Source organism: Peromyscus leucopus, chromosome 14, assembly GCF_004664715.2.
Source record: "Peromyscus leucopus breed LL Stock chromosome 14, UCI_PerLeu_2.1, whole genome shotgun sequence".
Classification (NCBI taxonomy): Eukaryota; Metazoa; Chordata; class Mammalia; order Rodentia; family Cricetidae; genus Peromyscus; species Peromyscus leucopus.
The window spans coordinates 55,658,695-55,683,679 of record NC_051075.1 but is presented as its reverse complement, the minus strand read 5'-3'; the positions used below and the strand labels follow the sequence as shown (position 1 = coordinate 55,683,679).

General features: G+C 44.9%; 1 protein-coding gene across 1 annotated transcript in view; it reads right to left on the bottom strand.

Moving 5' to 3' along the window:
- Positions 1-13,691, bottom strand: part of LOC114686836 (aarF domain-containing protein kinase 1-like) — a 101,394-nt gene extending 87,703 nt beyond the window's left edge. Inside the window, 3 exon segments of the mRNA XM_028861513.2 lie at positions 831-914; positions 4,839-4,983; positions 13,618-13,691. Coding sequence (XP_028717346.1) covers positions 831-914; positions 4,839-4,973 — 219 coding nt within the window. The 5' untranslated portion in view covers positions 4,974-4,983; positions 13,618-13,691.
- Between the last annotated feature and the right edge of the window lie 11,294 nt (positions 13,692-24,985).

The window sequence follows — 24,985 nt, the reverse complement described above, 5'->3', positions numbered from 1 at the left end:
TTGGCCTACATCCCTGCTGTTCCCAGAAATACACAGTGGCCTCCCCAACCACATGCGGCACCCTTAGTATGTGTCTTAGTTAAGGTTTCTATCTCTGTGAAGAGACAGCATGACCACAGCAACTCTTTTTTTTTTTTTTTTTTTTTTTTTTTGGTTTTTCGAGACAGGGTTTCTCTGTGTAGCTTTGTGCCTTTCCTGGAGCTCACTTGGTAGCCCAGGCTGGCCTCGAACTCACAGAGATCCACCTGCCTCTGCCTCTCGAGTGCTGGGATTAAAGGCGTGCGCCACCACCGCCCGGCTCCACAGCAACTCTTATAAAGGAAAACACTTCATTGAGGTGGCGTCTTACAATTTCAGAGGTTTAGTCCATTATCACCATGGTATGGAGCAAGGCAGCGTGCAGGCAGACATGGTGCTGGAGAGATAGCTGAGTTCTACATCTTGACTCACAGGCAACAGGAAGCAGCAGTCCAAGACACTGAGTGTGGCTTGGCTTGAGCAGATATGAGGCCTCAAAGTCCACCTCCACAGTGACACACTTCCTCCAACAAGACCACACCTACTCCAACAAGGCCACACCTCCAATAGGGCCACTCCCTTTGGGGCCATTTTCTTTCAAACCACCACAGTATGGAAGACCCAGTTCGATCTGGGATGGCAGTCCCACTCACGGATACTAAGACACCTGAGTAGGAAGGAGCAGGTGGTCTTCCATTCCCTTTGTCCCAAACCCCATGGCCAGTGGCCATTACCTCCATGCTCACTCTGTGCCCACTCTTCGGACACACCCCATCCGGGCCCAGCTCTGATGGGTCCCACAGTTTCCTTACCTGGGATCGACGCTGCAAATACTCCTCTGAGCCATATGGGACACTCCTCAGGGAGGTGAGATAATCATAGCTGATGACAGCTGTCTGTGAACCGAGGGAGGAGAAAGCTTAACACTGAGGACACCAAATACCACACCTCTGCCAAAGCCAGGAGACCCACACAGGAGCTGCTGGGTCCAGAAGAGTAACTGGTCCCAGCCTTTGGATGCTCAGCCCCCCTATCTCAGCCTGGATGCTCCTTCCCGGACTTCAGCGGTGAGTACAAATGTCACTCATCCAGAGATGTCCCATCTCAAGTGGCCTTTATACAACAGAAACTGTCCATAATCGATCATAATCAACCACCTCTAAAGTCACTTGCCCATTTGCTTCCTTGTTTGTGAACTGTCTGAATTTAAGGCTGGTCCTTCCTACATATTACTGTTCTCCAGCATCTTTTACACTACACAGATAGACATTCAATAAATACTAACCAAATGAATGCTGTTAAATTTGAGATTCCATTATAGATCCTCTGGCCAAAGCCCTCCAATGAGGGGCCCTTATCCACAGTCAACAAGAAAATCACAGGCTTCCAGCATATCTCCAGCATGGAGAAGACTTAAGCTCAAATTTTCCTTTTCAGAGCTGAGCAGCTAAAGACCTTAGAAACTACATTCTGAGATTTATATTCAAAATGTTTGTTTACAGCCAGGCAGTGGTGGTGCATGCCTTTAATCCCAGCACTCGGAGGGCAGAGGTAGGTAGATGTATGCGTTTGAGGCCAGCCTGGTCTACAGAGTTAGTTCCAAGACAGCCAAGACTACACAAAGAAACCCTGTCTCAAAAAAAAAAATGTTCATTTGTACTTTCCACCAGTACATGTTGAGCACCACCTACTAGCAAGGTTTACTCACTGAATAATAAATAAACCAGGATGATCAGGACCAGAGGCCTCCAGAGAATGGACAGCTCACTGTTGGGTCCGCCCACCCACTACTTCCCAGAGTCAGTGGTGAGCATGGTTCTCCCAGAGCTGGCTGTAAATGTAGTCCCGCCATGTTGGGAAGCTGAGGTGGGTGAAGCCAGCAGCCAAAGCTGCCATTTCAGTCCTAGTCATTCTACAGTTTAAAGCAACAGATTCACAATAAGTCAGGTGCAGATTAAATAAACCTCTAAATGGTTTACAGTGTGTGTAAAAATGTACGTAGGCTTGGGAGAGGAAAAGGAATATAGACAGTTATATAAAGAAATAGAAAGTTTTAAAAAAATAAAGGCTTTAAAGAGACAGTAAAGGTAATATAAAAAATAAGCCACATAAAGATATTCAACACAGGCCGGGCAGTGGTGGCGCACGCCTTTAATCCCAGCACTCGGGAGGCAGAGGCAGGTGGATCTCTGTGAGTTCGAGGCCAGCCTGGACTACCAAGTGAGTTCCAGGAAAAGGCGCAAAGCTACACAGAGAAACCCTGTCTCGAAAAACCAAAAAAAAAAAAAAAAAAAAAAAAAAAGATATTCAACAGGGAGTCTGGATTATATTGTCTTTGGGATTTTTAACTGCAGAGAGACATTTGATTGTAAAAGCTGCTAAGTTAAACATATACATATACATATACATATACATACATACATACATACACATACATATACATATACATATACATATATATATATATATATAAAGATATCTTGATTTCACAAATTATATCTAAGGATTCGTTGCTTTGGAAAAGAGGTACTGCTTTTGTTTCCATGGAAGATGGGAACCTGTGGATTGCTTCCAGGCTAATATGGTTTGACTAGCCAAGACCCCCTGAAAAGTCTCCAATGACACCATGGCCCAGATCATCCAACATCTAAAATCAACTTCAAGGCAACTTGCTCAGAGAATACAGCCTCACAGACTACTCCAGTCAGGACTTGACCATAATCCTAAAATTTTCTTTGTGTCCCCATAAGATTACCAGTACCCTCTATCAGCAGGAAGTAGCCTAGAAAATTACACCCACATTCCCAAAAAAATAGATTATGGATGTTTGTCTTTCTTTAGGTAGCTGGTTACAAATTGTTATTGATCATAATATCTTTCTAAAAGAAGAAAGGGGGATATGATATGGAAATATAGGATATAGATATGATAGGATAAAAAGGTGGATTGTTGAACCTACTTTTAAAGAGCAACTTGTTTAAAATGTTTTACATTGGTATAGATTTTAGTTTACTGATACAAATTTAAAGTTAATTTTGTTATACTGTATATACATATCTACTCTTGTTTAAGGTATTATATTTATATAACTCATTTGAATTATCATGGATAATTAAGAAATACAGATTAATAATTAGTCTTCTATGATAATCAAACTTATAGTCATGTTGAGTTTTCTAGGTGTATACATAGATATAATTCAATTAGGTAGTTAATCTTCAAACACTTCAAAGATCTACAGAAGATGGCATTTAAAATGTTTTAAAAACTTAGACTTTCTGGACAGTGAGATATGTCTGCTCCTGGCAGCACTGATTTACTTCAAAGAGGAAGATGGGTGTCGAAGACACTCCATATGGAGTTTATCTTCTTCTTGGCAAAAATAGCCATTTGGACAAGAAACTGTTCTTGCCTGGGCTGCTTGACAAAATGTTGTATAAACCAGACATGCAGAACCCATAGAAAGGTGACCACTGAAATTTGCAAGGCAAGATGGTTCTTCAGGTTCCTGCTTTGCAGAAGAAACTACCAGACATTCTACAGGACACAGAGAAAAAAAAATGACTGAGAGACTAGATCTATGGGCTGAAGATGGATGGCCCAACATTACAGAGGAACTTTGGGTAACTGTCTAGGCAGGCAGCTGTCTCTGTCATTCTAGATTTTTGGAAGTTGCTTACAATGCTCTTCCTGTTTACTTAAATAATAATGTATCCTTCTGAGGTCTTTGATGTTTCTGAAGACTACATAGTTAAAATTATAATATTCCTTGGTTATGATAAGAGATAAGGTAGATATGAAACCTTAGACTCACAAATATAGAATAGATAGGATATCTTCTTTAATTTTGCAAAATACAAGCAGACTAGATATTATAACTGTAATTCTTGCTTGATAACTGTTTTATTATGTATAATTTTACTATGTTAAAACTTTTTTTTAGTTAAACAAAAAAGGGGAAATGCTGTGGGATTATGCTTTTGTACACTAGTTTAATAAAATGCTGATTGGCCAGTAGCCAGGCAGGAAGTATAGGCAGGATAAGCAGACAAGGAGAATTCTGGGAAGAGGAAGGCTGAGTTAGGAGATGCCAGCCTGCTATCCAAGGAGTACTGGGGATGTCTTTCTGTATACTGTGAATGTGTTGCTCTGACTGATTGATAAATAAAACGCTGATTGGCCAGTAGCCAGGCAGGAAGTATAGTATAGGCAGGATAAGCAGAGAGGAGAATTCTGGGAAGTGGAAGGCTGAGTCAGGAGATGCTGCCAGCCGCTGCTGCCATGAGAAGCAAGATGTAAGGATACCAGTAAGCCATGAGCCATGTGGCAAGGTATAGATTTACAGAAATGGGTTAATTTAAGATATAAGAATTAGAGAGCAAGAAGCCTGCCACAGCCATACAGTCTATAAGTAATATAAGTCTCTGTGTGTTTACTTGGGTCTGAGCAGCTGCAGGACCCGGGTGGACACAGGAAAACTTCAACTACAAGGGAGCAGCATGTAATGGCACTGTACAGGTAAAGCCCTAGAACACGTGGTGACATATAGATGAACAGAAATGGGCTGAGTTTAAGTGTAAGAGCTAGTCAGTAGTAAGCCTAAGCTAATGGCCAAGCAGTTTTAATTCATATAAGCCTCTGATTGTTTACTCATCAGGTCTGAGCAACTGCAGACCAGGAGGGACACAGGAAAACTTCCAGCTACACAGAGCTGGCATGCCTGTATGTCCATATATGTCAGCACGCCCACCTGCCGCACCTATGAACACCTACAAGAGATGCTGTAACTCCTCTGCCACCCCCAAAGGAGGAAAACCTACCGTAGCAACAGCTCGGCCCACCCTAACGGCGCCAAAGTCATTAGGGTCCAAGTAGTTGTTCCCGTAGAGGTAGACACCAGAGGCAGCAAGAGCCACACTGGTCCAGGAAGCAAGCTTGAGAGCCTTTCTGGCCATGTCCCAGACCCTGTGCAAGAAAGGAAGATCAAGAAAGGTTAGCAATTAAGGAGTTCATAGAGCAGCCATCCAGAATCAAATGCCAGCCCTGTCGCTCACAGATTGTATGACCTTATGTCATATTCTTAATCTCATGGGACCTCGGTTTCTTCATTTGTAAAACAAGGTAACTCCTACCTCTAAATTAAGATGAGAGGAAATAATCACATAAAGTACTCAGTGTATTGTACCTGGTACAAATCAACTCCCAGCATCCTTCCTCGATGTCCTAGCTACAGTGGAGGATCTGAACAACTGACCGTTCTTGCCTATGTGGAGCTTACATTCTAGGGTGGGGCAGAGAAGAAGCAAAAAGATACACAGCACACTATCAGAGCTGCCAGGAAGTGGCAGGAATCAGAGTCGAGGAGCAAAGGATCCAGATGAGATAAAGCTCTTTAGACAGGAAGAGCAGGAAAGGCATGGCCACTGCTGGCACTTGTAACCACTACTACAACAGAGTACAGTCACGCTCACCATCAGCCCTGATGCACGGGCCAGAAGAGAGGCCTGTGCCTATATTTATGAAGCATGCATCTCTCATTTGGCAGGCTCCTGCCAAAATGGTAGCTAGGCAGAAGCAGCCAGTAGTCCCTCCATTTCTAGTGGACAGTCAAAATGGTTACTACAGTCAGATAGTTTAGAATGTGCTCCTGGCCGGGCGGTGGTACCAAAGCTACACAAAGAAACCCTGTCTTGAAAAATACCAAAAAAAAAGACAAAAAAGAATGTGCTCCTGGAGGATGATGATGTTACTCTGTCCTAGAAGGCCTACTGGGTATTGAACTTATACCACTAGGCAGAAAGACCCTACCCCTCTTTACTCATACCTCCTCAATTCACCAGTGGCTACATAGCCATTCTTCGGGGTCTCTTCGTCCAGTGACCTACCTCCTCAACAATCCTGAGTACTCTGCATCCAACCAAAGCCCTTGACCCAGCAGCAGGAGCCAAGGGACAGGCACCAGACAGAAAGGAACATCACCAAGCCTCCCATCAGAGCAAAGACTTGAGAGACACAGCAGCAATGCACAGGTCATCACCTCCTAAGTTTCTGCTCTGGCCCCATTCTGTCACCTGGTTTCCTCTCTGCCCAGAAGCTTCTGCTACAAACGGCCTTGTCTCCAATTTCTCTGTCGTCTATTTTGACTCATGTTTCATAAATATAGGCGCAGGCCTCTCTTTAAATATACACAAAGCACATCTTTTTCCAGTCTTTTACTTTCATCTTGGACTTTACACCATTTCTTTAAAGAGCATACAGTTGGCTTCCTAGGCTTGCATTCAACACAGCTTGTGCATCTATCTGCACTGAAATACAGCACCTTCTTCCAACCCTTCCTACTTTACCTACCTGTTCTGCTTCTCGCCTCTCTTTTTTTTCAAGATTTATTTTATTTTATTGATGTGTATACGTAGAGATCTGTACGTGTTCAGGTGCCCAGGGAAGACAGAAGAGGGTGTCAGGGTCCCTGGAGCCAGAGTGGCAGGCAGTTAGAAGCTACTAGACATAGGTGCCGGGAATCATGTTTGGTCCTCTGAAAGAGCAGCAAGCACTCCAAACTGCCAAGCCATCTCTCCAGCCCACTTTCTCTCCTTTCTTGACTTTTCATGGACTCCATGAGACTTTTCACGGCCATCTCGGTGGGGAGCATGGCAGCAGGCAGGCAGGCATGGTGCTAGAGCAGTAGCTGAGAGCTCACCTCCACATCTGCAGACAGGAGGCACACCCAATGACATACTTTCTCCAACAGGGCCACGCCTCCTAATTCTTTCTAAACAATCTACCAACTGGGAACCCAACATTCAAACTGATGAGCCTACATGGGAGTGGGAGGTACTGTCTTTTGAAACACCACAACAGCCTTGTTTTCCTAGCCCGGGATGTGTGAAGTATGGTCTGAGGGACACCTGAACAAAACTAGCCTTGGTGCCGCTTCAGAAGCAGGAGGCTGGATCCCACCCTAGGGCCCCCCTGAACCGCCAACTCTGAGGTGAGACTGTGAATAAGTCAGCGGGTGATTTTACTCAAAAGCTCAAATCAGCCAACACTCTTCTTTACCTACATCCCAAACGGATGCTGAAGCAACACAATATCACAGGCATTCACTCCACTTCATTATTCATTTGCTTACTGATAAACGCTGCTAGCGGGGGAGTCAGACAGAGGCTAGATTGTTGGGGATAAAAGAAGAGCTTAATTGTTAACATCCATCACCAACTCTCATGGATGCCTATCGGGTCAAACGTAAAATTTATGACCATTATTATGATTTTAATAAGAAAAAAAAAAACCCCTACGGGCACAGCTGCTGGCAGTATTTTGGGAGGTTCTAAAAAGTAAGGAGATGGGGCCTAGTCGGAAAAAGGAAGGCTTTGAAGGTTAGACTGGTCCCTGGCCCTCTCCTCACTCTCTGCTTCCTGTCCGCCAAGAAGAGAGCAGCCTCTGCCACATGATCCTACCGCCATGATGCTCTGCCCAAGAGCATGGGAGGCCAAACGACCCTGATACAAAACTATGAGCAAATTCCTTCTCCTTTTTTTTAAAAATTTTATTTATTTATTTATTTTATGTGCACTGGTGTTTTGCCTGCATGTGTGTCTGTGTGAGGGTGTTGGATTCTGGAGTTACAGACAGTTGTGAGCTGCCACATGGGTGCTGGGAATTGAACCCAGGACCTCTGGAAGAGCAGTCAGTAGTGCTCTTAACCACTGAGCCATCTCTCCATCTCTCTAGACCCTCTCCTTTTTTTTTTAATGTCAGGCAACATAATGAGAAAAAGAATTATTATGATATAGTCTGTGGCGGTTTGAAATATGAATGACCCCATAGGCTCATATATTTGAATGTGTGGTCATTAGGGAATAGCACTACTTGAGTGAGATTTAGGAAGCGTGACCCTGTTGGAGGAAGTGGGGGTAAAGGAGCTTTGGGTTTCAAATACTCAAGCCAGGCCCAGTCTCTCTCTTCCTGCTGCCTGCCAATCTGGACTCTCAGCTACCTCTCCAGCACCATGTCTACCTGCACACTGTCATGAAGATAATGGACTAAACCCTTGAAACTGTAAGCCAGCCCTAATTAAATGTTTTCCTTTATAAGAGTTGCCATGGCCATGGTGTTTGTTCACAGCAATAGAAACCCTAACTAAGACACAGCCATCCCTCTAAGACAGTGGTTCTCAACCTCCTAATGCTGTGACCCTTTAATACAGTTCTTCATGTTGTGGTGACCCCAACCATAAAATTATTTTCATTGCTACTTCATAACTTTAATTTTGCTACTGTTGTGAATTATAATGTAAATATCTGTATTTTCCAATGGTCTTGGGCAACCCCTATTTAAAAAAGGTCGTGACTCACAGTTTGAGAATCACTGCTCTAAGACCTCAAGACCAAATTAGAGATAAACACAGTAAGTCAGCTATTAGAGCAATTCTCTTCCCACAGTAGATTTTTTTGGTTGGTTGGTTGATTGGTTGGTTAGCTGACTGACTGACCAGTTTGAAATTAAGACTATGTAGCCCTGGCTAGCCTGGATCTCACCATGTAGACAAGGTTAGCCTCAAACTCACCACCACTCTCTGTGGTGATATATTGTGGACCCTAATAAAATTTGCCTGAAGATCAGAGAACAGAACAAGCCACTAGATTAAACATAGAGGTCAGGCAGTGGTGGCACACACCTTTACCCAGTACTTGGGAGTCACATGCCTTTAATCCCAGCACTCAGGAGGCAAAGATCCATCTAGATCTCTGTGAGTTCAAAGACACCCTAGATTACATGAGATTAATTCAGTCTAGAAGAGAAACAGAGCCAGGCAGTGGTGGCACACACCTTTAGGTCCAATACTTGGGAGTCACACGCCTTTAATCCCAGCACTAGGAAGGAAGTAATATGGCTGGGCAGAGAAAGGTATATAAAGCATGAGGAGACAGGAACTAGAGCTTTTTCAGCTAGAGCCTTTTCAGCTGAACCCCTTTTGGCTGAGGACTTAGAGACATTCAGTCAGAGGATTCGTGGAGTTGGCGAAGTGAGACGTGACAATGGCTTGTCCCTCTGTCCCTCTAATCTTCCAGCATTTACCCTAATATCTGGCTTAGGGTTTTTGGTTTTTTGTTGTTTTTTGTTTTGTTTTGTTTTGTTTTGTTTTGTTTTGTTTTGTTTTGTTTTGAGACAGGGTTTCTCTGTGTAGCTTTGGTACCTCTCCTGGATCTTGCTCTGTAGACCAGGCTGACCTTGAACTCACAAAGATCCTCCTAGCTCTGCCTCCTGAGTGCTGGGATCAAAGGCGTGCATCACTACTGCCTGGCAGGGATTTTTTTATTATAAGACCATTTAGCAATTCATGTTACAACCCTCAGCTTCCCTGAGTTAACGCGTATGTAGAAATTTAAGTCCAACTATTCACCTCTGTGCACTCAGCTACCCAACTCACTCACAAAGAGCCAAGGTCTTAACAGATCTGCCTTCACTCAGATTTCTCAAAGGATCTCTGGCCCGTCCACCTTGCCCTGCACTCACTCTATTCCAACTTGCTAGTTTTCCAACATGCCACATACTGCACTCCAAGAGTTCCACCTTGCTGTTCCCTGTGCCTAGAACAGAGGCCAGCAAGCTCTCCTACAAAAGGCCATACAGTAACTACTTTTAGCTTTGGGGGCTACCCCACCTCTGAGGCAACTATTCAACTCTTCACTCTAGTGCAAAGCAACAGGCCAGGCCAAATGTGGTCGCCAGGACGTAACATGCCAGACTTCAGTCTAGCACGCTGTAAGTGCTCCCAAAACATTTACTAACTGAATTAATCAATGAATGGATCAACTCTATTCCCCATGAGGCCTGTGCAGAACCAGTAACACGGGTCTCTAGATGAATATACCGCGACCTCCAGCTCAATCGTCATTCTCTTCCTGTTCCCCCCCCCATACTACCTCCCAAACGTTGCTCCTCTGACCCCACCCTCCTGTTGTACCGTCCTCCACAGCAGCCCCTCACGGACTGCAGTCTCCTCTACCCTTGAGACTACCTCTGAGTATCAAAGGAACAGAGAGGCCATCCCATTTTCTAACAAATGTCCTCGGTAATAAAAGTGGTAGGAATTGAAATACATAAAATAGATGAAATAAGAGCCAAAGTGTGCCTAAATAAATTAGAGTTGGAGTTTTCCATAAGGTGTCAGAGAGTCTTCAACATAAAAATGAGCTGCTTCCCTCGGGGTATTTTAAAAGGCCTGTCGCTCGTGAAGTGTGTCTGTCAATGAAAAACACCTTTCATTACTAAGGCCCCTGCTAATGAATCACCTGCCCTGTTCTGTTTGCTTGCCTTGACTTTCCCCTGCTTACCTCTCATAAGGCCACACACCTTGCAGGAGGTCTGAGACTACCCAGAGCCTAACACATAATCAGTAGATAATATTAGAGCAAAAATTAACCTTTGCAGAGTCTTCAACACACATGTGGGATCGGGAGGTGCACACTTTTAATCCCACCACACAGTACATTCACCTTGTTAATATTTCACTCGGCTCAGTGAGACGAGGCAAGCAATCTTCTCAGGTGTAAGTAAGGACACGAAGGCACGGAGTGAGCGTTCGGCCCCAGGGGGCTCAGCCAGGAAGGTGGTAAAGAAATGATATGAACAGGCCTCCCCACTGCCAATGTTCAGGTGGTCCTTTTTTCTTTTTAGATTTATTTTAGCGTGTGTCTGTGTGTGTGTGTGTATGTGTTTGTGTCTGTGTGTGTGTATGTGTGTGTGTGTTTCTCTGTGCCTCTATGTATGTCTGTGTACGTGTGTGTGTTTGTGTGTTTCTCTGTGTGTGTCTGTGTGTGTGTGTGTGTGTGTGTGTGTGTACCTGTGTGTGTGTGTTCAGGTGTCCATGGAGGTCAAAAGGGTTATATTGGATGCCCTGGAGCTGCAGTTAAACATTTGTGAGCCACCCAATGTGGGTTCTAGGAACCAAACTCAAGACCCCGGATAAGCAACACATCTGAGCTCATATCCATAAGCCATCTCTCCAGCCCTATCTTTCTCTCTTTCTTTAATGACATATCTCTTTGATAGGGATACTCGGACCTCAAGACATCAAGTCCTTACTACTGGCTTGAAGTAAATACAGCTGCTGCAGACAGAAACCATAGTTTCTGACCTGCAACCAAGCCCCAAAGTGCTAAGCCTGTGGAAGGCAGTGTTTGCAGCTCTGGAAATCAATAGCATGACATCAAAGATCAAACACTATTCCTCGCTAGAAATAACACATTAGAGCGTGAAGCACTGACGTGGCTGTTTAACTGTCATATCAATGGGAAGAATGAACTCTTTGCCCCTAGGCCAGAGGAGACACCCCAGTTCATCATGACAACATACATCAGAAAGCTGGACAAGCGGAAGCTGAGGGTCAAACAAAAATGTCCACCTCAAGGACAGAACGAAATATGAAATCCAGCACTTTCTGTAAATGGTCTTTCCACCTACCATATACTGGCTGCCCCCTTCCCAGGCCGCATCCTAAGAATACAGACCTGAAACTGCACCCCCACTCATCCCCACTCAGTGAACTGGAAAGCACCGTTAAGGGAAGCCACTTAGGGAGCAAACTCAGTTTTCCCCAAAAGTGACCCTAGCTACCTCCCATTTCCCACAGAGATTGGGCATATAATCACTTTTTTTCTTTTTTTCGAGAATGTTCTCCAAACCAGAAAAGACCCAAAAAATACTCTTGGAGAGAACAAGCAAGATGAGTCAATATCCAGGGACAGTTAACCGAAGGAGGCTCACAGTCTTCCCCATCCTACAAACAGTAGTAAAGTTCAATGCAAGATTGAGTTTTACCTATATGTCTTAGTGTTAATGGCTAAAAGTTGCTCAGATCAATACTAATTAAATGAAGGAATACATGACCAATGCCAAGGTTCATCAGCAGATAAGAAAAATAAATCTCACCCAGGCACAGAAGAGAAACTGTCTTCCATTCAGCTCATCTTAGGAAAGGGGGACTAACAACATAAGACCAAGAGCAAAGAGCCAGCAGCAGATAAGAGGAGAGAGCGAACCTCCCCAAAGTGCTTAAATTAATAGCTCATGTTTCTTGCACAACTCAGATTCTCAGCCGCGTATCTTGGGAGTTTCACTCTACACACAAGGAAGTGGAAGAAACCACCCAAGGGTTAAGAGCCAATGGAGCAAAAGCTTGCATCCAGGTGTGTCTGCTCCGCCACCAAAGCAACAGGTGGATATGAACAAATAATTGGCTGGGTCCTGGGGTGGCCAGTGGTTCTCTGCCGTGGACATTGAAAATTGGTGACCCAGTGTGCTGTCCTATTGGGGCTGAACAAGACAAGGATGGATGACAAAACTAAGCACTCTTTTCATTCCCCAGTACCTTCTCTGACAAAAGTGGGGCGGGGAAGTAGAGTATATTTGGAAAGAAAGAAAACACAAATTCTCTCAGCAGAGGTAAAAATCTCACACCATACGGCCTATTGAATACCAACCAAGCAAATAACACAGTAAAATAAATTATGATGTAACCCAGGGGGAAAAAATGACCCAAGTGATGAAACTACATGAATATAGGTAGTAACATAATTGGGGGGGAGGGGGTAGCGTGCAATGTGTAAAGCAATTCCCAGGGATGGTACAACTACAGGGGGGAAAAAAAGAAAGAAAGAAAAAAAACATAACCAAGTATGAAGAATTTATGGGTTTGTTTTTCTTATAAAACAGTAGCATTCAAATCATGGTCCCCAGGACAGCAACATCGCATCTCCAGGATTCATGTTGGACATGCCGATTCCAGACTTCAAATACCATACTAGAATCAGAAGTTGGGAGGGGAGTGGGCAGAATTCTGTATAGTAACAAGCCCTCCACACAATTCTGCTGCACACCGTACAGCCTGAGAACTACAGTGACAAGGAGACGCTAAAAGAAAAACTTGAGGCAGGGACAAAAGTCTAAGTCCCGTCAACTCCGCAGTTATTTCTTGAGCGCCTACTGACCGCTAAGCTTCCCGCTTGGTGGCAAGTAAATGCCACTGAACTCTGGGGACAGCTGTACTAGGTGTCTTTTAACAGGCTTCTCTCCACAAATCAGCTGGAAGCACCGCGCAGCTGCAAAGAAGTCTTCGGGATCAGAAGTAAGACTGGCGCCTGTTGCAAGCTTAGGTGACCCGATCTCTGGGGAGCCCCCTGAACTTCACCACTCCACGCTCACCGCCCCAGCTACCTCTGCGTGGGAGCCCCCAGGGCCACCAAGGTGTGAATGCTTCTGGCGGGGCCACTCGCAACCCCTCTCCACCTCCGCCTACTCCGGTGCACGCAAGGTTAGGCCACCAAAGTGACCAGTCCACGCTAACGACCGCTAGGGCACGGAGCTACCGAGTCGCAGAGGACGGGGAGGCGGGGCACTGCGAGTCACCTAAGCCACGTGGTCGCGCCTGCTAGGGTGACAAGGTCACACGCCCGAGTTTCCTCCCAGTTTCGCCAGGGCTGCAAAGCCTGAGCTCAGAAGGCGAGGAGCACGTCTGCACCCGCTCCCCCGCGCTCCACGTGCCGCGCGATCTGGCGACCGGGTCTGCCCGGGGTTCCGTGCGCGGGTGCTACTCACCCCGCGGGAAGGGAAGCAGGACGGCCGCAGCCCGGATCCCGAACTCCAGGAAACCGTGCCTCCGCCACCCCGGCGCTTACTGAAAGCCGGTGCCGCGCGGGCTGCCGGGACTTGTAGTTCTCCTCCGTTCCTTAGTCCTGAGACTCTCCATCCTGAGCCTGAGCCGAGTCTCTGCCGCTTCTCTGCCTGAGATACCGATACGGAATCTTAGAATGTCTTTCAGGAGGCAGGTTATGGATTCGTACTTAGTGGGAGGATGCAATTATAGATCTATAAATTTTAAGCAGGCGTTAGAATGAGGCGTCAAAGAAGAAATTTACTGATAGTTGTTAAATAGTAAGAATACACAGATGGATCTGAGTTAATCTGTGATCCTGATGTACTGACCTCTAATGACCAGATGTTGACTGATAAGATGTACTTTGGAAACATTACGAGGCACCCATTCTATAAACATCAGAAGCTGTTTCCGTTGTGGGAAGACAAAGATAAGAATGGGGGGGGGGTGTTTCATCTGTCAATTCAATGTAATTCTAATCGAATTTACAACAGGATTTTTACCTGGCCCTTCACAAACTGATCTAAAGATTATATGGAAAGACACAGGATAAAGCATAATCAAAACATTACTGAAGAAGAACATGCTTCAAGGACTTGGACCTCCATATTCCAAGTGTACAATTAGGCTATGAAAATTAAGACCATGCAACATTGACACAAGCATCAGTATTGAATCTCCTAAAGAGCCCAGAAGCCTCCAGACCTCTGTGGAAGCTAGATTCTGATAGGCAGGCATTCCAGATCACTGAGGGAAGATGAAGGGTTTCAGGACATGAGCTGAACACTAGTTATGTGCTGGACCCTTTAACTAGTTCTACATGCAGAAACTAACTGCAGTCAAGAGTCCAATGAGAAAATCAAGGTAGTTTTAAAGGAAAACATCCTTATGAGCTCAAGATAGGGCTTAAGTGTCATATGCACAAATTGTAAAGGGAGCCTTGATAAATGTGAACTGTATTAAATTTAAGAACTTAGCTTCATTGAAAGACATCAAAAAGAAAAAGCCACATAGTTGGGTGTGGTGGTGCACTGGATGGGCAGAGGCAGATGGGTCTCTGTGAGGTCAAGGCTAGCCTGGTCTACAAAGCAAGTTCCAGGACTACATAAAGAGACCCTGTCTCAAAAAAGATGGGGGGGATTGGGAGGATACTTTAAGAAAAGGGGAAAGAGCCACATAAACTCTGGGAGGAAGTGACTGGAGCTGGAGAGATGCTCATCAGTTAAGAGCACTTCTTGCTCTTACAGAGGACGCAGGTTCATTTTCCAGTACCCACATGGCAACTTACAACTACCTGAAACGTCAGTTCCAGGGGATCCCAATGCCCTCTTCTGACCTTTGTGAGCACCAAGCACACATGTGGTGTAGTGGGTAGCTGTTCCAGCTTTGACCTTGAAACATTGCCCCTAGAGTGACAGCAGGTAACTGCCACACCTGCCTATGACCTGCCCCTGGGGCTGACCTGCCCCTGGCGCATGGCTGAGAGGGAGCCCCTTAAGACTTGGGGTACTTCATCTCTCCCAGATTCTGTAACCAATCCCTATTGGCTGTAAGTTAATTATCCCAGAAATAAACCTCTTTTGATTACCAGATAAATTACGTGGAATTGCCTCGTTTACAGTAATAATGTGGTGCATACACATACATATAGGCAAAACATTCACAAAATCAAATAAATGAATCTAACTTTAAAAAAAAAAAGAAAGCTATAGAGAGAAAGTGGCCACAGCACAGACAGTGCTGACATGCAGATGACCACCATAGTCCTCACCAATTCAAGTTTGCAGGACATACACCAAGTATGATCAATAATGTCCAGGTGGGGCACGAATCAGTAAAGTTATCTATGAATCAAGTGGTACAGGGCACAAAGAAGGAAGCATTAATTCTGTCCAAGAGGAAACTAAAAGGTGACTTGTAGGCTGGGAATTAAAAGTTGAAGAGGGATCTCCCCACAGGAAAGGTTTGTGTTTAGGAACAAGCCAGGAACAGAGAAATGCTGTGGGATGATCCTCTGTATGCTGTGAATATGTATTACTCTCATTAGCTAATAATAAAGCTGTCTGGCCTATAGCAAGGGAGGATAAAGTTCAGCGGGACAATCAAACTGAGGACTGGGATGAAGAAGGGTGGAGTCAAGAGAGATGCCAGGGACTGGAGAGATGGCTCAGAGGTTAAGAGCACTGGCTGCTTTTCCAGAGGTTCTGAGTTCAATTCCCAGCAACCACATGATGGCTCACAACCATCTGTAATGAGATCTGGTGCCCTCTTCTGTGTGCAGGCAATGCAGGCAGAACACTGCATACATAATAAATAAATAAATAAAACCAAAAACTAAAAAAAAAAAAAAGGAGAGAGATGCTAGCAAGCTGCCCAAGAAGTAAGATGTCAGAGGACCAATAAAGCCATGGGCTACATGGAAATATGTAGATTGATAGAAATGGGTTAATTTAAATGTAAGAGCTAGGTAGTAATAAGTCTGAGCTGTCGGCCAATCATTTTGTAATGAATATAAGCTTTTGTGTGTTTATTTAGGACCAGGCTGTTGGGACAGAAAAACTCTGCCTCCATTTACAAAGAAAGTCACTCAAAAGCATTGAGATGGAGCAGGATGAGGCCACTGAGACAGCTCAGTGAGTAAATGTGTGCTTGCTAGACAAACCTGATGATATGTGTTGAATCCTACACGTATCATCATACTACATACTGCTGAAAAGAAAGACTCCGCTCCACCAAGATGTCCTCTAACCTCCACATGTGTGCTGTGGCATGAGTACATGAGTACATGTGCATGTACACACAGGCACACAAACATACACAAAATAATAATAATAATAATAATAATAAGTAATTTACAAAATTTAAAGTTTGAGCAAAGTACAGCAAAAGACAGAGATACTTAATTTTTTAGGGTCTGGAAGTGGAACCCAGCCATCCAGCACACACTTAGCGTAACCAGGGTCCTGATTTCAATCCCCAGGACCACAGAAAATAAAGAAATAAATCTTAGCCAGGCGGTGGTGATGCACGCCTTTAATCCCAGCACTCGGGAGGCAAGAGGCAGGCGGATCTCTGTGAGTTCGAGGCCAGCCTGGTCTACAAAGTGAGTTCCAGGAAAGGCGCAAAGCTACACAGAGAAATCCTGTCTAAAAAAAGAAAGAAAGAAAGAAAGAAAGAAAGAAAGAAAGAAAGAAAGAAAGAAAGAAAGAAAGAAAGAAAGAAAGGAAGGAAGGAAGAAAGGAAGAAAGAAAGAAAAAGAAAAAGAAATAAATCTTAAACAACAGATGGGAGCAAAGGAATGAATTTGCCTAGCTTGTGTGAGGCAGAGGGGAAAAAAACATAATTTGGTTGCTATAATTAAACAGCAAGTTTAACTAAGAAACTGCTAGAGCTACAGGCCAGTAGTTACCACCGAGGAATGGAAAGTGTAAAGCACTCTCAATTTGTATCGTGAATGTGTAAACCTTCATATTAAAATTTAATTAAATTGATTTCTCAAGTTTGCAGACTTCCAATTAAACATGATAGATTAAACACACCTACTTAGATCCTCTCCCTTCTGAAATCCCATGAAAATTACAAGAAAAATAAGGATTAAAAATGCATCTCCCCCAAGGAGAACATACAAAAGACAAAGCAGGTAGAAAAAAAAAATCAGGGCTGGAGAGATGGCTCAGCGGTTAAGAGCACTGACTGCTCTTCCAGAGGACCCGGGTTCAATTCCCAGCACCCACATGTCAGCTCAGCTGTCTGTAACTCCAGTTGCAGGGGATCCAACACCTTCACACAGACATACAAGCAAGCAAAAACATCAATGCACATAAAATAAAAATAAATTAATTAAAAAAAAAAGTCAAAAGGCCAGTGTAAGAAGCTCCCAAGCAGACAGGCAGCTGAGACACTCTTAAAACAAGTAGTGGCTGAGCCCTTACCCCCACACATGTACAAGATACTTATTTTAGAGTCTAGCTTGGGGTCTGGGCTTCAATAATCTTCCAAGGGTCCTTGGGTGATTTCACCAGGCCAATTATCTTAGTTAGGTTTCTGTTGCTGTGAAGAGAAACCATGACCACAGCAACTTTTTTTTTTAAGATTTATTTATTTATTATACATACAGTATTCTATCTGCGAGGGTCCCTGCAGGCCAAAAGAGGGCACCAGATGTCATTAGGTGGTTGTGAGCCACTGTGTGGGTGCTAGGAATTGAACTCAGAACCTCTGGAAGAGCAGCCAGTGCTCTTAACCTCTGAGCCATCTCTCCAGCCCCCACAGCAACTCTTATAAAAACAAGCATTTCATAGGGGCTGGCTCACAGTTCAGAGGTTTAGTCCATTATCTTCACTGTGGCGTACAGGCAGACATGGTGTCAGAGACGAAGCTGAGAGTCCTACATCTTGATGGTAGGCAGCAGCAGAAGACTGTATCACATTGGACATAGCTTGAGCACAGGAGACCTCAAAGTCCACCCCCACAGTGACACACTTCCTCTAATGAGGCCACGCCTACTCCAACAAGGCCACACCTCCTAATAGCTTGCCGCTCCATATGGGTCTATGGGGGCCATTTTCTTTCAAACCACCACACCAGTCAAGGGAAGGGTTCTAGCAAGGAAGCAATATCTATGGTTTAAAAAAAAAAAAAAAAAAGCAGATGAAATGAGAGCTGTTCTCAGCCACACTGGAATCATCTACAGAGCCCTAAGCATCCTCCCAGGCCATCCCTGGACCTGCTAAATCCAGCTTCAACAGGCAGGATCCAAATAGAGTTCTTTGTGAAACTTCCAAGAGGTTTTAGTCTACAGCCAAGATTAACAACACTAGTGTGGACTCAATGAATTACGTTTGCACCACGTATCTAATTTGATGATATCTTTATTTCCTTCTTGATAAGCATTCCATTTTCTTGGCCCCTACTTAAGAAGTTCTTGTGAGAATCAGGAGAGTGTTTTGGCAACTGAATATTGATGTTTAGAGTTGTCACGCTGCATGGAATAGAAAAATTCACCCATGCTTCGCTCCCCTGGCTCGCCACACTCCAGCGATGGCAGCTTCTTTTTCATTCCTCAACCTACCAAGCTGGCTGCTGCCCTTACACTGGCCATTCCCCGTATCTTCATGGGTTTGCTCCATCCTGGAATATCTGTCCTCTGTGCTCAGGCCACTTCCACATTCAGGCCATCTGTGCTGGCCAGTTTCATGTCAACTTGACACAAGCTAGAGTCCTTTTGGAAGAGGAAACCTTAATTGAGAAAATACCACCACCAGATTGGTCTTTGGGTGTTATTATTTGTTTTTGCTCTTTCAGGGGGCTGCCACCCTGCTCCCAAATAAATCACACACATAGGCTTATTCTTAGTTATAACTGCCTGGTCTTAGCTTGGCTTGTTTCTTGCCTGTTTTCCTTAACTTTAAATTATCCCATCTACCTTTTGTTCCTGGGCTTTTCCATTCTCTTACTTCTGTAAATCTCTTACTCCTACTCCGTGGCTGGCTGTGTAACTGGGTGTCTGGCCCCTAATGTCCTCTTCCTTCCTCATTCCTTGATTTTTTTTTTAAAGATTTATTTATTTATTATGTATACAGTATTCTGCCTACATGCCAGAAGAGGGCACTAAATCGAATTACAGATGGTTGTGTCAATGTATGGTTGCTGGGAATTGAACTTGGGACCTCTGGAAGAGCAGCCAGTGCTCTTAACCTCTGAGCCATCTCTCCAGCCCCTCCTTGATCTTTTTTCCTCTCAGATTTCTCCTTCTATTTATCCTCTCTGCCTGCCAGCCCCACCTATCCTTTCTCCTGCTTTATTGGCTATCGAGATCTTTATTAGACCATCAGGTGTTTTAGACAGGCACAGTAACACAGCATCCTAGAGTTAAACAAATGCAACATAAACAAAAGTAGCACACCTTAAAATAATATTTTACAGCATTTGGGTAAGCCTGTGGTGCATTTTTTATTGATGATTGATATGGGAGAGCCCAGCCCATTGTGGGCTGTGCCCCCCTAGGCTGGTAGTCCTGGGTTCTATAAGCAAGCAGACTGAGCAAACCATGAGTAGCAAACCAGTAAGCAGCACCCCTCCATGACCTCTGCATCAGCTCCTGCCTCCAGATTTCTGCCTTGAGCTCCTGCCCTGACTGACATGGATAATAGACACTTTCCTCCCCAAGTTGCTTTTGGTCATGGTGTATTATCATTGCAATAGAAGCCTAACTAAGACACCATCCCTGTTTACAACTGTCTAGCCACCCCCACATTCTCTGAGACTTACTCTTTCCCCTTATAACACTTTATTATAGCGCTTCTTATTTGAAATGATACCATTCACGTCTTCAAATGGTTTTGCCTGTCTGTTGCTAGAATATAAATTCTAGGACACCAAGGAATTGGATCCACGGCGTCTGACATACAATTGTTATTCATGATGAAGACAGAATGACAAGAGGCGAACGAAGTCCCTGCCCTTGTAGATAGAGAGCATCGTTGGGCTAAGGTGGAGAAGGAAAGAAAATGATAAAGACGTAACAGGACAGTCGTGTGCTGTAATAAGCTCTGAGAAGGATGGAAGCAGGAGTGTGACCAAGAGAAACTGAGCAGAAGACACGGATCCCTTTCTTGGATAGCTCTGTCAAGTAAGGTGTCTCTGAGGAAACCACAACCTGACGGGTGAGGAAGTCAGCCATGGAGGTAGGGAGAGGGCTAAGCATATTCCAGAGAGCAGTAACAGCAAGTGTAAAGACTCAAGGGTAGAGGAAAGCTTGGTGTGTTTGAGAAACTGAAAGGAACCCAGTATGACTGAAACAAATACAGTCGGGTGCCTGAAGGTAGAAGTGCTGGGCTGAGCTTCACCACATAGAGCTTGAAGGGTTCAGATTTTAATCAATGTGTGATAGGAATCCAGTAGGGAGCTTTAAACCAAGAGGGGGTCTGACCAGAGACGCTCAATAGAAAAATGCAACTAAGCAACCAAAGCCAGAAAAGGAACATTTCAGAATCTCCCCAAGCCCAGCTGTGTTTCTGCTGTAGCGGGACCGGAGGTCGGTGACTGGGTATTTAGGACTTCGTGCAAGATTTTGTGTCTCTGTTCCAGAAATGAGCCATCTGCAAGAAGACTCATAGCACAGGGTTCCTCTTTAAGGCCCTAAACAATATCACTGTAGAGGACGTGATGAGGAAACCCTGTTCCCTGTTGTGGTAGTTTGAATGGATTTGGCCCCCATGAGCTCATAGTGAGAGGCACTAGTACGAGGTGTGGCTTGATAGAAGTGCCATCTTGTTGGAGGGAACTAGATGACACACGCCTTTAATCCAGACCTTGAGACTGCAGGGCACACCTTTAACCTGGGCCACACTGTCTATTGGAAGTGTGTCACTGTGGGTGCTGGCTTTGAGGTCTTTTTCTCAAGCTCCACTCAGTGTTGTAAGATGCGTTACTAAACGGTCTTATTAATAAGAACCCGGAGCCAGATACTGGGATTAAAACCAAGAGATCAGAGGAATAGGACAAGCCACAGACAACCTTACATCACCGACACCTCAGTCTCCCAAAAGTTCTATTTCCTGTGTACCCACGCCTATATGCCTTTCTGTTCTGCATCTCACTTCCTCTCTCTGCCCAGCTACATCACTTCCTCTTCCTGCCCAGCTCTGTCACTTCCTGTCTGTCTGTACAGCCCTCCAGACCTTTATGGTTCACTAGTGTTAGAATTTAAGGCGTGTTCCCCCACGACTGGCTCTGTTCCCAGTGTGGCCTTGAACTCACAGAGATGGATCTCTGTCTCCCGAATGCTAGGATTAAAGGCATGTGCTACCATTGCCTGACTTCTATGTTTACTATAGTGGCTGGCTTTTTCCTCTGATCCTCAGATAAGCTTTATTAGTGTGCACAATGCATTGGGGGCACAATATATCACCACACAGTATGACAGTCATTTGACCTCCCGCTGCCTTCTGGTCAAGATGTAGCCAGCATGACTTCTGCCTGCAGGCTGCCATGCTCCCCTTCATGATGATAATGGACTGAACTTCTAGAACTGTAAGTGAGACACCCTCAATTAAATGTTTTTATTATTATTATTATTATTATTACTACTACTACTATTATTATTATTTATAAGAGTTGCTGTGAAGCTGGGCGGTGGTGGCGCATGCCTTTAATCCCAGCACTCTGGAGGCAGAGGCAGGCGGATCTCTGTGAGTCTGAGGCCAGCCTGGGCTACAGACTGAGTTCCAGGACAGGCTCCAACGCTACACAGAGAAACCCTGTCTCACAAACAAACAAAAAAAGAGTTGCCATGGTCATGGTGTCTCTTCACTGCAATAAAAACCCCTAACTGAGACACCTGTGTTCGGGGCAAAAGAAAGAACAAGGAGACTGTGGTAAGAGAAGTAGCAAAACCAGTGTGACACCCAATCCTTCCCAAAGGTGAACAGTGCCCTTCGGTGAGAAAAGCAGCAGTGTGAAGCACTGACTGAAGCCAGGAGATGCTTGTGTCAGTGCCTGCCCAGGACAGAAAGTCCCAGCAGGAACGGCCCAGAGCGCAGACTCAAGCTGGTCATGATCCAGCTCCCTCAGAGGGTGCTGTGATATCTACATGCACTTGTGTGCTAGGGCTGGAAGAGCAGAAGCAAGGCCTCGGAAGGAGGGTAAGGCTTCTTGGGTCTGGACAATTTCTAGGTCCCGAGTCTGTTTGGTGGACTTATGCCTAACCTGCCCCACAATGTGGTCAAGCTGACCTGGGCCTGATGGAAGGCTAAAGGAATGTGTTATTGATACCTGAAGGGAATCAAATCAATGTGAATGTTCTAGATAGGGTTTCTATTGCTGCAACAAAACACCATGACCAAAAGCAAGTTGGGGAGGAAAGGGTGTATTCAACTTATACTTCCCCATTGCGGGTCATCAGTAACAGAAGTCAGGACAGGAACTCAAGCAGGGCAGGAACCTGGAGGCAGGAGCTGATGCAGAGGCCCTGCTGAGGTGCTGCTTACTGACTTGCTTCCCCTGACTTGCTCAGCCTGCTTTCTTATAGAACCCAGGACCACCAGCCCAGGGACGGCACCACCACCGTGGGCTGGGCCCTCCCCCATTGCTCACTAATTGAGAAAAATGCCTCACAGCTGGGTCACATGGAGGCATTCCCTCAACCAAGTCTCCTCCCTCTCTGATGACTCTAGCTTGTGTCAAGTCGACACCCACAATCAGCCAATGCAATGAGTAATCTAGAATTTCTGACCTGGGGTTTGGAGTACCATAATAATCAAGCTGAGGAACCCCACAAAAGGCATAGCACCTGGGAACATCACAGTCCTCATCTGTCCTGAGAAGAAAACTCCCTTGTAAAAATAGTTCACCTATCACAGTTACAGCAAAACCCATATGAATTCTGTGTGTGTACATGGGTGTATGTGTGTATGTGTGTGTGTGTGTGTGTGTGTGTGTGCAGGTGCACATGCTGGGAGTGTAGAATGGGTGCATGTCCATGTGGCAGTTGATGTCTTTCCTTAGGTACCATTCCCCATTTTTTGGAGGGGAGGGAAAAAATTCCGTTGGCCTGCAATTGGACAAGTAGGCCCAGCTGACCCTCAAGCTCTTGGAATCCCTCTGTGGGTGCCTCCCTGGGGCTGGGATTACAAATTTGCACTACCACACCCAGCTTTTTTTTTTTTTTTTTTGCAGGGGTGGAGGGGGGAGGCAGTTCTGGGAATCTAACTGAGATACTCATGTTTGCAAGACAAGCACTTTACCCAACTGAGCTCTCTCCCCAGCATCCTGTATGAATCGGAATCCTAAACAAGTTCCTTAGAGTGGGATAAATATGTGTATATTTGTATATATACCATGCTGATCTGGAAGCTTTAAGTATATTTTTGCATTTACTCTTCATGATATATGCTATCACTATCATTATTGTTCCCCATTTTACAGTTGAGCAACATATGGTCCAAAGACCTAAGTATTTGTACAGGGTCACCCATAGACACAAAACTGAGACCGAGCCCATGAGCCTTGTCTCCACGGCTTCCTCTAGAATGGGAGGCCCACTCTGGCCAATGACGGATTCAGAAAGAGAATCATTTCAGGCAAACATCAGAGGACAAAGGAAGTTACATTCTAGGGTCTTCAGTCCATCTTCATAGGAACGGAGCAAAAGGATGAATGGTAATTCTTTTTGAATGGCCGGTCATTGACCACATCTCCCAAATTAAGGGACAAGTTGGTGTTTGAGTTCCAACCCTGTACACACTACTATTTGACCACTGTGTCTCAGGGTCTTCTCTTGTAAAGCAAAAGAGTTTCATAGGTAGAACTCCAAGGGCCCTTCCAACCTTCATAGTCCGTGATTCTTCAAATCTATAACAAGTTCTGATCTCCTGTAGATGTTCACATGCTGAATAATCGAGACTAGTGTGGAGGGTACCACTGAATAAGCCTCTGCACTGATTTTTCCCTGTGCTCTGGAAAGCTGGCCTCTGTACAGCTCCTTCCAGGGCTCAGCAGCCTCTGTCTCCTACATGGGCTTGTTCGGTGTATACCTGAACCAGAATGTGTATGTCAGTTTTTCTTTGCTGTGTCCAAATACTTAAGAAGGGAGAGAAAGATCTACTTTGGTTCATGATCTTAAAGGTTTCTGCCCATAGTCATCCATCCCCCAGTGTAGTGGAGCTGTCTTCATTAGGGTTTTTATGGCTGTGAAAAGACACCATGACCATGGCAACACTTATTAAGGAAAACATTTAACTGGGGCTGGCTTACAGTTCAGAGGTTTAGTCGATTATCTTCAAGGCAGTGTGCAGACAGACATGGTGCTGGAGAAGGAGCTGAGATTCTGACATTGCGATCCACAGGCAGTAGAAGCAACTCTGCCTCACTGGACCTAGCTTGAGCATAAGAGACCTCAAAGCCCAACCGCACAGAGATACACTTCCTCCAACAAGGCCATACCTCCTAATAGTTCCGCTCCCTATGGGGGCCATTTCTTTCAAACCACCCCAGGAGCTGTGTGAAGAACACTATGGCAATAGGAATATGTGACAGACGATGATGGCCACCTCAGGGGGCCAGGAAATAGAGTAAGCCAGCCATCTTCTTTCTTCCACTTTTGTTCAGCCTATTACATGGTTAATACCGAGTAGATCTTCTACATTTAGAGTAGATCTTCCCACCTCAATTGACCCAATCTACAAAGTCCCTCAGACCTGCCTGGAGGTGTGGTTCCATGATGGTTCTAAGTCCTGTCAAGTTAGCAATCAAAATTACCTGTCACAGTAACAGAGAACCACTTGAGGAGGTAGACTGTCTTCTCCCAAA